General features: G+C 51.3%; 1 protein-coding gene across 1 annotated transcript in view; it reads left to right on the top strand.

The window, feature by feature from the left end:
• MCM10 (minichromosome maintenance 10 replication initiation factor) overlaps positions 1–12,180 on the top strand; it is a 74,329-nt gene that overhangs the window by 44,964 nt on the left and 17,185 nt on the right. Inside the window, exons 9-11 of the mRNA XM_040413199.1 lie at positions 1,048–1,148; positions 2,032–2,145; positions 2,288–2,402. Coding sequence (XP_040269133.1) covers positions 1,048–1,148; positions 2,032–2,145; positions 2,288–2,402 — 330 coding nt within the window. The remainder of the gene's footprint in view (positions 1–1,047; positions 1,149–2,031; positions 2,146–2,287; positions 2,403–12,180) is intronic.

Here is a 12,180-nt window from a genome sequence, read left to right as displayed (position 1 = left end):
TAGAGCCTGGAGATTCCCGTACTTTTTTGATGGCCTAAAGGTTTGTTCTCATCTGTGTTGGAGGCTTAGTACTGGGCCTCCTTTTGGAAATTCAAATTTCATCAAAAAGTCTATACAAAAAAGTCCTGCATGTAGGACTTTTTTGTCCGGTTAAAAAAGAAAAGAAAAAAAAAAAACGGGTTCCCGAACAGAAACTGAACCGACTCCATTGTAGTCTGTGGAGTCTGCTCAGCTCAGTTTGTGTCAGTTATGTGCCAAACCCAGGCATTTCTGTTATTTCCGTTGTTCGGCTCCTATAAAAGAGCAGAACAATGGAAATTAAAGGGGTTGTCCGGGTTCAGAGCTGATTATTTTCACCCAGACAGCCCCCCTGAGGCTAGCATCGGAGCATCTCATGCTCCGATGCGCTCCCTTGCCCTGCGCTAAATCGCGCAGGGCACGGGCTCTTTTGTTTTCAATAACACACTGCCGGGCGGAAACTGCCGCCCGGCAGTGTGTTCGGTGACATCATCGGCTCTGAGGGGCGGGCTTTAGCTCTGCCCTAGCCGTTTTACTGGCTAGGGCAGAGCTAAATCCCGCCCATCAGTGCCGGTGACGTCACCGGGGTTCCTGGCAGCCCCATGGAGAGCCCCGGTACGTCACCGGATCTCCAAAAAATGCCTTTGCCCTGCGCAATTTAGCGCAGGGCAAAGGAGAGCATCGGAGCATGAACTGCTCCGATGCTCATGTCAGGGGGGCTGCCGTGGTGAAAATGGAGGGATGTCCGGGTTCAGCTCTGAACCCGGACAACCCCTTTAAGTGATGTGAACTCAGCCTTATGGATACGTCCAGTGGTAGTTGCCAAAAGTATTCTATATTGCTCATAAAGCGGGTAATGAGTAACAATGATATCTTTAATAGCTGCATTATTTAGTATTGTTGTCACTTTTATAGATTTGTCATATTTGTAGATCATGACTTGTTTACAGTAAATATGTATGCATTATTTATGCATTCAGATTTTTCCACAAATTAATTTTCCACTTTTCTGTCTGAAAATGTCCACAGAGCAGCAGCTTCAGCGCCAAAGAAAACTGTTCAGACAACACTTTCCAACATGGTGGTCAAAGGAGCAGATGCAATTGCTCTGGAGGCAAGAAAGAAAATAGGTATTTAAGTATTTTACAGTATAGGGCAGTGGCGGCGATCTTATGGCACGCATGCCAGAGGGGGTACTTGGAACCCTCTCTGTGGGCACACGCGCAGGGCCGGATTATAGGCAGCTAGGGGCCAGCCAATCCGCTCTTTAAATGTGAGGCACAGTGACGTGTCGTGGCTGGCAGCGCCCTCCACTAGCTCTGTGTGGGCCGTTGACGTCAGCACGTCAGACAGTGCTGCACTGCCAGCTTTCGCCCTCCCCCCGCAGCCTCAGCGTGCTGTGGACTCCTATACAGTTTGGGACCCCCGAGTCGACGTAGGCCTCAGACCTGTATATGGTCTCCATATTATGGAAGATGTATGTAAGATGATGAGCTATTTAATATACTGCCCTGTATATGGATGTTGTAAGGAGATGAGATATGTATTATACTGCCCTAAATATATGGATGATGTTTAGGAGGTGATGATCTATTATAATTAGAGAGAATATAAATATATATATATATATATAATATATAAAGATAATTAGCTATGTATTATACTGCCCTTTATATGGAGGATGTATGTAAGGAGACTATGACCTACTCGATATACAGGGCAGTATAATACATAGGTCATCGTTGCGGCCCAAATCGCTGTGTAGCCATTTTATGTTTGTGAGCTGGTGAGGTTTGTGTGCCAAGGCTGCTTTTAACAACTAAAACCTCAGTAATCAGTTTAAATTGCTGTGTTGGCATGTTGTGATAAATAAGTTGGGTTTGGGTTGCAGTTTGGGCACTCAGTCTTTAAAAGGTTTGCCATCACTGGTATAGGATTTTGAACATGTAACCTTAGGGTTTCTCTCTCCTCCTTTCTTTCAATCAATAGTAAATGGCTATTTTATGCTTTCAGCTGCTGCTCGTAAGGGCGCTATACCGTGTTCAGATGAGTTTAAAGATTTACTATCTATGCCAACTCCAGGGGCACTTAATTTAAAAAAACATTTGTCTGGTGCAAGTGCACAAGGTATGTTTATTTAAACAGTTTTATATATTTATATATATATATATATATATATATATATATATATAATTTTTTATTTTTTATTTTCTTTGTAAACCTTAGTAGTTATTTTTTTATTTATTAAAAAAATATATATATATTGCAGCTTCTGCCAAGGATGGTTCACCTATTCAGTCTATATCTGCATCCAAACTTTTGAAACAGCAGAAACAACAGATGTTAGACGCAAGAAAGAAAAGGACTGAGGAAAGTCAAAAAAGGTGAACCGAATTAACAAAAACGCCATTACAAAAAGAAAGCTTGTGTCCCATGATTAATATTTTGCATAGACCTTCAGCTAACATCCTAAGCTGACAGGTTTTTCCGGGGAAAAAAAGCAGGGGAACAAAAAAACACCATAAACCTACATGTGAAAGCATACTTAAAGGGTTTGTCCAAGTGATACAAAAACTCAGGCAACCCCTGTTAAATGGCCTGAAATAACAAGTAACCCATTTTCTCCACCAATCCTTCCAGAACTGAGCTCCTGTCATCCTGCTGCTTACATCCTCCTCCTGACTGCAGGAGTGACATTCCATGCACACAGGTCAACGCTAATTCACTGGCCTCAGCAGTGCACGAGACGTCTCTGCTAAGGCCAGTGATTGGCCGCAATGGTGACCTGTGTGGACAGAACGTCATCCACTGCAGCTAGGAAAACAAAGAGCAGCGGTGAGGACCAGATCTCAGCTTAGGAAGAAGCAGAGGAGAAACAGCTGAATATCCATTCATTTTGTTATTTTAGGCCATTTACAGGTGTTAACTGAGTTTTTATATAACTGACAAACCCCCTCGAAGGCCTCCTTCACAATCAAAAGTTGCTCTGGTGTTTTTCTACTGCTAAAAAAAAAAAAGCCATAGAAACTTTTTTTTCTCTTAAAGGGAGTCTGTCACCAACCTGACCGGTTTTAAACCGATCACATAGTTCAGTGGGACACAAAGACATGACACAGATGTTACCTTTGTTTCGTTTTTCAGATCATCCAAATCACCCAAAAAGTAGTTTTTATGATATGCTAATGATCCGTCGTAAGTGCCCAGGGGTGGAGAGTTTGCTGAAAGTGCCCAAGTTTCCCCGCCTCATTCGTGCCTAACTCTGCCCCTCAGTAAACTCCGATCAGCTCTGTGGCATCATATATCCCTATAGGCCGTTCGCGCATCTCTGCCGGGCCCGGGCATGCGCAGTGTTCTGCCCACAGTGGGAAGAGGCACAGAGATATGCAGTGCGCATGCGGCAGTTACTGGCGTAAAATCGGCGCATGCGCACTGCATATCTCTGTGCCTCTGCGATGCACGAACGGCCTATAGGGAAATATGATGTCACAGGGCTGGCCTGAGCTTACTGAGGGGCGGAGTTAGGTGTGAGTGTGGCGGGGGAACTTGGGCACTTTTAGCAGACTCTCCGCCCCTGGGCACTTGTGACGGATCATTAGCATATCATAAAAACTACTTTTTGGGCGATTTGGATGATCTGAAAAACGAACCAAAGGTAACATCTGTGTCATGTCTTTGTGTCCCATTGAACTATGTGATTGGTTTAAAACTGGTCAGGTTGGTGGCCGACTCCCTTTAAATTCATTGGGGGACACAGCACCATCGGTATAGGCCCAGCTGCCACTAGGAGGCTCACACTAGAAGTAAAAAGTGTTGACTCCTCCTATCTGGGCTATACCCACTGCAGATGCAGGAGCAAACCAGTTTTTTTCTATTGTCTGTAGGAGGTAGACACAACCTGCTTTTTTCCTGCAGGTCTTGCTGCTATTCTGTTATTTTCTTTTTTTCTTTCTTTACCTTCTTTATGCAGGTTTTTCTCCTACTGCAGGTGGGTGCTCCATCGTGGGCTGCCTCTTTAGTTGCACCCCCTGCGGGCGCGTACTTCGGTACCGCTGGTAGCTTGCCAGCATTCCCACGGGCCCCGTGTTGAGTCTGCTGATGGGGTGACCCTGCTGCGCCTGAAGACGTCAGAGGGTAAGTACAGCTCTTTCCCCTCTCCCCACTCTGGGCCACTGATCCCTTCTAGGCCAGGGTGTCTGTTAATGGGACTCTTCCATTCAGCAACGTATGTGCTGGACATATGGGCCTGCAATCCTGCCTCCCGGTCGGTTCCCCTTTTTTTCTGGTAGTCTCCTGGGGCGCCGCTTCCTCGCTGGGGTTCGCATCTTTCTGCCCTCCCGCCAGGGCTCCTGTCTCTAACTAATTTAGTCCCCGGCTTCTCAGCCTTCTAGGCCGTGACCTAGCTCCGCCACTTTTTTCTTCCCAGGCTTCGGCCCGACTCCTCCTCACACTGGGAGGGACCTCCTGCTTATCTCCTATCACTGCTAGGCGCGGTCTTTTCCTCAGGAGGAGCGGTTTCTTCTGCTGAGAAGAAGAGGCTCCCTCTTACAGCTCAGGGCCTGATCGCCATTCGGAGTGTTCCTGTTCTCCCTTCGCTGCTTCTGCGCATTGTGGGGCACAGCAACTGGGTGCCTGGTAGGCTAGCCTCTCTGGCTATACACTTATTTTCTGTAGTTGGTCTCTTTTTGCCATGTCCTCTGCTAGTACGGACACTAAAGCCCGGGTGCCTATTGGGGTGGCTATTTTTTATGCTTGGTCTAAGTGCAGTAAGGCTTATCCTTCCCCGCAACCTAACTCGCCCTGCGTGCAGTGCACTGCTCCCATGCCCCCTACTGACGCCCTGGCCCCCCCTGTGGTGGCGGTCCCTCCTGATTGGGCCGCCTTACTGTCCCGGGCCATAGACGTCCTTGCCAGCCCATCCATGGTGCAGTTGCTGGACCGCTTGCCTGCTCAAATTGCGGCAGTCTCTGCCCCTCGCAGGGACCATGTTACTGAAGAGGATTCCCTATCTGGACGACCTGTTGGTGAAGGCTCAGTCTCTGGAGGACAACCTGGCCAGCCTCCGTATCACCCTGTCTGTCCTGTCTCAGTTCGGGTGTTTGGTCAACTATCCCAAGTCCTCCCTGGTTCCCCGCCAGAGAATGGATTTCCTGGACATGACCTTAGACACTCGCCTCTGTCGAGTGTTCCTTCCCTAGGACAAAGTGGTGGCTCTCCGAGATGCAGTGGTTCGCCTTCGCAAGCCGTTTCCTCTACCTCTTCGGACGTGCATGCGGGTTTTGGGCCGGATGGTTGCCTCCTTCGAGGCAATTCCATTTGCGCAATTCCACTCCAGGCCTCTTCAGCTGGCGATCCTGTCCAGCTGGGACAAGTCCCAGCTGGGCCTCAACCGTCTGGTTCGTCTTCCCCATCTCGTCCGCAAGGAGTTGTGCTGGTGGCTTCTACCTCGCACCCTATCTCTGGGCAAGTCCTTTCTTCCCCCTCGTTGGCGGGTGATCTCCACGGACGCCAGCCTGACTGGGTGGGGAGCTGTCTTCGGGTCCCTCTCTGCTCAGGGCCTGTGGTCAGCAGCGGAATCCTCCCTGCACATCAATATTCTTGAGCTCAGGGCGATTTTTCTGGCTCTCTCTCATTGGACACACCTTCTCTCCTGTCTTCCGGTCCGAATCCAGACGGACAACTCCACTGCGGTGGTGTACCTGAATCATCAGGGGGGCACCAGAAGTGTGAGGGTCATGGAAGAAGCCTCACGCATACTTCGTTGGGCGGAGTCTTTTGTTCCGGTCCTCTCCGCAGTCCACATTCCCGGGGTCGACTATTGGGCAGCAGACTCGGGCGAGTGGTCTCGTCACCCAGAGGTGTTTCTTCGACTCTGTCAACGTTGGGGCACGCCGGACATAGACCTTTTCGCCTCCCGTCTCAACCACAAGGTACCGCGTTACTTCGCGAGGTCCCGGGACCCTCAGGCACTGGCCTCAGATGCTCTGGTCCTTCCTTGGTCCCAGTTCAGTCTCTTGTACCTCTTTCCTCCCATTCCACTCCTTCCCAGGGTTCTCAAGCGCCTGAAGTCGGCCCAAGTTCCGGCGATTCTGGTGGCCCCAGACTGGCCTTGCCAAGCATGGTTCACGGATCTTCTGTTCCTACTCGCAGACGCGCTGTGGCGTCTCCCACTACGTCCCGACCTTCTTTCCCAAGGTCCGTTACTCCACCCAGGTTTACATCAGCTGCATTTAACAGCGTGGCTGTTGAGGCCGCGGTACTGAGGTTCCGTGGTCTCTCGGAGTCTGTTATCCAGACTATGCTCCACTCACGCAAGTCCCAGTCTTCCAGAATTTATCATCATACCTGGAAGACTTATTTTTCCTGATGTGAGGCTGCTCAGTTTCACCCTCTCTACCTTTCTATTCCCAGAGTCTTGTCTTTCCTCCAGGCGGGCTTTGACAAGGGCCTTCGGCTGGCCTCTCTCAAGGGTCAGATTTCGGCCCTATCTGTTCTTTTCCAGAAACCCCTGGCTTCTCGCCGCCAAGTGAGAACCTTTCTGCAGGGGGTCGCTAACCGCGTTCCGCCTTTTCGTCCTTCTGTGGAACCGTGGGGATTACTTCTATTCGCAGAGTTTCTGAACTTGCTGCTCTCTTGTACATCCCCTTTCTTGGTGTTTCATCAGGATAAGGTTGTTCTGCGTCCGGTCCCTTCCTTCCTCCCTAAGGTGTTGTCCTCATTCCACATTAATGAGGAGATTATTCTTCCTTCCTTCTGTCCTAACCCCTCTCATCCAAGGGAGCGTTCTCTTCACAGTTTGGATGTTGTTAGGGCTCTTCGCCTCTATCTTCGGTTGACTGAGTCCTTCCGCTGGTCGAACTCCCTCTTTGTGGTTCCTGAGGGTCCTCGCAAGGGCCTGCAAGCTTCCAAGGCCACCATATTCCGTTGGATTAGGTCGGCAGTTAAGGAGGCCTATGTTGCGAAGGGTCGTGTTCCTCCCTTTCGGTTGACCGCTCATTCCACTAGGGCGGTCGGGGCTTCTTGGGCGGTTAGACATCAAGCCTCAGCTTCCCAGGTCTGCAAGGCTGCCACCTGGGCCTGTGTCCACACGTTTCCCAAATTTTATCACATCCACTCCTTGGCTTCTGCTGATGCCAGTTTGGGTCGCAGGGTTCTGCAAGCAGCCGTGAGTTAGTTGCGTTGCATGGCTGTTTTTCTGCCCTCCCTTGTGGACTGCTTTAGGACGTCCCATGGTGCTGTGTCCCCCAATGCATTCAAGAGAAAACTGGATTTTTTTACTCACTGTAAAATCCTTTTCTCGAAGGATGCATTGGGGGACACAGATCCCACCCTCTGTTGCTAGTTTTTTCTGTTGGTCCTCTCTGGTTTAGGACTTGTTGGCTTTATAGTTTTGTCTTGTGCTCCTACTGCTTTTCTACCTACTGGTTTGCTCCTGCATATGCAGTGGGAATAGCCCAGATAGGAGGAGCCAACACTTTTTACTTCTAGTGTGAGCCTCCTAGTGGCAGCTGGGCATATACCCATGGTGCTGTCTCCCCCAATGCATCCTACGAGAAAAGGATTTTACGGTGAGTACAAAAATCCAGTTTTTTTTCCTTTGTCAAAACAAATGTGTGGATAGTAGGGTTTTATTTTTAATTTTTTTTGGGGGGGGGACTTTTTTTTCCTCAGTGTCATCTAATACATTCCAGAACTGTAAGGGTTACATAGCATCATAAATCAATGTAATGCTATGTGACCCCGTCAGTGCTGGGAGGTCAGGTCGGGAGCCGTGCTGCGGACTCGCACCTTGACAAATTCTGTTGTGTATTCTGCTGCAGAATTAGAATAACAGACCCACTCGCAGTTTAGCCACACTGAATGGACCTAAGGTTAAAGTCATTTCATGGGTCGAGTTCTTGTAGACAAGTATAAAGAATTGTCCTGGATGTCTTGCTTGTTGACTTTAACATAATTAGTTTTCTTTTTGTTTCTTTGATTTTGGATAGTATTTGATATTTAGGAAATATGCTTGTGCTTGATCTTAGTGAACTGATCACCTGTAAAATTACATCTTTCAGGCTCGTTTCATACTAGCGGCAAGGGACTCCGGCAGTCTATTTGGCAGGTGAACAGCCTGTCTGGTCCGTCCTGCTGCTAGTGCACGTGTGCCCCCGGACTACCGCTCCGGCCCCATTAATTATAATTGGGGTGGGGCGGAGTTCCGGCGGCAGTGCATGCCAAGAGGCTGCCAGAATAAAAGTACTACATGTCGTACTTTCTCACCCAATTCCTTGGGGGACACAGGAAACCTTGGGTATAGCTCATCTCCATAGGAGGCGTGACACTAAGTGAAAGACTGTTAAGCCCCTCCTCCAGCAGCTATACCCTCAGCCTGGAGCGAGCGACTACCAGTTTTTTGCTTAGTGTCAAGGAGGCAAGACACTCTCTGCACTGCAGAGCTGTCTTTGCTAAAGATTTTATTTTTTCTCTTTTTATTATTTTCAACTTTTTTCAACAGGGACAACCGAGTCGCAAAGACCTCTCTGTTTTCCCGGGGTTGAGCTGCGCCAGTGCCGGCTATCCGCACTGCTGCCTCCCCCACAGAAGAAAAGGAGGACCAGGGCAGCCCAGCTCCCCTGCATCCCGCCAACATAAGGGTCGCCCGCCTGCAAGCCCCTCTCCAGCTTCCTGCCACTTCGGTGCCAGTGGCTGAAGGGGCGTCCCTGCTGGATGGACTGAGGGTGAAAACGTCGACTGGTGAGGTGGCTATGCAGCCGTTCCAACCCCCCCCCGTTAGGGTTCTAACTTCTGTGTTCCCTCTGCCTAGCCTTGTCACATTACAAGGCTTACTGTCGGCTTTCCCCCTTTGTGTGTGGAGCAGGACGGAGCGGTGCTCGTGGGGGAGGGTTTACTGCACAAGTTTACCTCAGGTGCTGCGGCCTTGTGGGGCCGCCTTTTGTTATCTCGGCCAGTGCTGCCGCTGTGTTCAGCTGCCAGCTGACTTCTCTTGCCGGCTACCGGTGTGTCATTCGCCGCCGGTGTATAAGGAGGTGGTCGGGGGGCAATATTTTCTCGGCGGCATATTTGTTTGAATCGCACGCGCGAAAGTTCCGGCGGGGGGCGGAGCTTCGTTCCGCTTCTCCTGTACATGTTAGACATTTAGTCGGGGGGGCGGACGTCTTTCTTCCCGCTCCTCGCTGGCCCCGCCTCCTCTTCGTGCCTGCTCTCAGGACGGATCGTTTTTACCTCAGGTTTTACCTCAGGTGTTGCCGCTGCTGTTGTCGCTGCTGTTGCCGTCCGCTCCCACTATGACCTGGTAGGACTGTTGACCCCTTCTAGTTCTGCAGCCCTCTGGCCTGGACGCTTTTATATTACTTCAGCCAACATGTCTGACCCCTCAGTGCCGGCCGGTCCTTGGTATCACACCTGCACCGCATGTAAGGCGCCCCTCCCTCAAGGGCAGCCTGACCCGCATTGCTCGGCTTGCAAAGCCCCATTACAGGGTCCGCCATCTGTTGTGTCACCCCCTGGCCTATTGGATCCCCCTGACTGGGCTAGATCCCTTTCCCAGGCTGTGGTCAGCCTCTCTAACGTTGTGGGCCGCCTTGCAGAGGTATTGCCCTTATCGCAGCCGGATATTTCCCCTGCTGGGCCCTCCGGGTCCGCTATCTTAGCTGACCCGTCTGAGTCCCTCTCTCCAGGCGACACCTCCAGAGCCCGTCAACCCCAGAAGCGGTCTAGGGCGGAGCGCCTATCATCCTCGGATGCTTCAGTATCACCCCCAAGGGTGCGCTCTCAGTTGGGCCCTTCCTCGATACAGGATATGCCCTCTGAAGGGGAACTAATTGATTCAGATTGTGATATGGACTCGGCCTTGCCTTCAAAACTGGCTTCTGCTGTGAGCCAACTTATTAACAATATTCGTGATACCTTTAAGATTCACGATGATCCTCCTAATTCTGAAAAAAACAGTGTTTCCTTTTTTCGCCAAAAACAGACGTCTGCAGTTTTTCCCCTCCACACTGACTTCTCGTCGGTGGTTTCCAAGGCCTGGGCCCGCCCTGATGCCCGTTTTACCCCGCCTAAGAAGTTGGATATCTGTTATCCATTCCCGGCGGATTGCATTACAAACTGGGCGTCACCACCCAAAGTCGACCCCCCGGTGGCCCGTTTGGCAAAAAGCACGGCTATTCCCGTTGCTGATGGCTCTTCCTTACAATCCACTGAGGATCGCCGTATAGAGGCCATTACCAAAGGTATCTTTGCAGCCTCCGGTTCCGCCCTCCGGCCGGTCTTCGCTTTTCCAGCCCAAGCGGAAGCAGTTTCAGAGTGGGCTTCTCAGCTGGATCAGGAGCTTGAATCCGACGTCCCTATTCAGGACCTCCGTGCTCTAGCCCAACTTATCGTTCAAGCCGGCAAATTCGTCTGTGAAGCATCCCTTGATGCGGGGGCTCTCATAGCCCGTTCGTCTGCCCTGGCCGTTTCGGCCAGGAGGGAGCTTTGGTTAAAGGTTTAGACGGAGGACTCCACGTCAAAGCGGTCTCTTACTGGCCTTCCCTTTACTGGTTCTCGATTGTTCGGGACTCGCTTGGATGAAATCATATCCGAAGCCACGGGGGGGAAGAGTACGCATCTTCCTCAATCTAGGACTAGGACCACCACTCGAGGCCGCCCCACTTTTTCTCGCTTCAGGTCTTCCCGCAGGGCTCCCGCACCTCGCACCTCTTCAGGTCCATCCCCTAGCTCTGTCCAAGACAGACGTAAGAAACCTTTTTTTCGGACCCAGCCCTCCTGGCGCAAGTCACAGCCTGCTCGCCCTCCCGCAACCAAGCAGAACACTTCCTGAAGGTGCGCCCCCACCCGCCCGGGTGGGGGGACGTCTCTTCCTGTTCAGGGACTTCTGGCAGGCGCACGTCTCCGACGCCTGGGCTCTCGAAGTTGTGTCTTCCGGGTACAAACTCGAGTTTACGTCCCTCCCCCCAGTTCGGTTCTTTCGCTCCCGGGATCCCCAAGGGGCGGCTGATTTCTTTACTGCCACTCGCACCCTTCTGGACAAAGGGGGTCATCGCTCCGGTTCCCATGGAAGAAAGATTCAAGGGGTTCTATTCGAACCTTTTTGTGGTCCCCAAAAAAGAAGGCTCGGTTCGTCCCATTCTGGATCTAAAACGGTTAAACCGTTTCCTTCGTCTTCAGCGATTCCGGATGGAGTCTCTCAGGTCGGTGGTGGCCTCTCTGGAAAAAGGGGAGTTCCTGGCCTCTATCGACATCCAGGACGCCTACCTTCATATTCCAATCGCTCGGTGTCATCAGTGCTTTCTGCGCTTTGCAGTGGGGTCCGACCACTACCAGTTCGTTGCTCTCCCCTTCGGGCTGGCGACGGCCCCTCGCGTTTTCACAAAGGTCCTTGCCCCTGTCCTCGCTTTACTTCGTTCCAGGGGAGTTTTTCTTCTTCCATATTTGGACGATCTCCTTATCAAGGCACCCTCTCTGTCACTGACATCCGCCAGTGTGGACCTCTCGCTACAAACCTTACGCCGGTTCGGTTGGATTATCAATCTTCCCAAATCCGCTCTTGTTCCATCCAGGCAACTGATCTTTCTAGGGATGCTGCTGGATACAGATGCAGCGGAGGTTCGGCTTCCGTCAGAGAAGCGCCAGCTCATTCATCTGTCGGTTTGGAGCCTTCTGACCCACCGCCATCCTTCCTTCCGGTTCAGCATGCGGGTCTTGGGACAGATGGTGTCCTGTTTCGAAGCAATCCCCTACGCGCAGTATCACTCCCGCACCTTTCAGACTGCCATTCTGTCCGCATGGGACAAGTCCCAGGAAAGTCTGGATCAGCACTTTCCCCTTCCCCCCCAGGTTCGTTCCTCTCTCCTCTGGTGGTTACGGACCCCTCTCCAAGGGAAGTCCTTCCTGCCGATAACTTGGTTGGTGATTACCACCGATGCCAGTCTGCGGGGTTGGGGGGGGGTGTTTCCTCCTCGGTCCGTACAAGGCACTTGGTCTCCATCGGAGTCCAAACTGCCGATCAACGTTCTGGAGCTGAGGGCGGTTCTCCTTTCACTCCGGCATTGGACTTCGCTGCTTCAGGGTCTCCCTGTTCGTGTCCAATCGGACAATGCCACGGCTGTGGCATACATAAATCATCAGGGGGGCACTCGCAGCGCGGCGGCGATGAGG

Source organism: Bufo bufo, chromosome 1, assembly GCF_905171765.1.
Source record: "Bufo bufo chromosome 1, aBufBuf1.1, whole genome shotgun sequence".
NCBI lineage: Eukaryota > Metazoa > Chordata > Amphibia > Anura > Bufonidae > Bufo > Bufo bufo.
The sequence above is the reverse complement of the archived record's forward strand: the minus strand, read 5'-3'. Positions and strand labels throughout refer to the sequence as shown.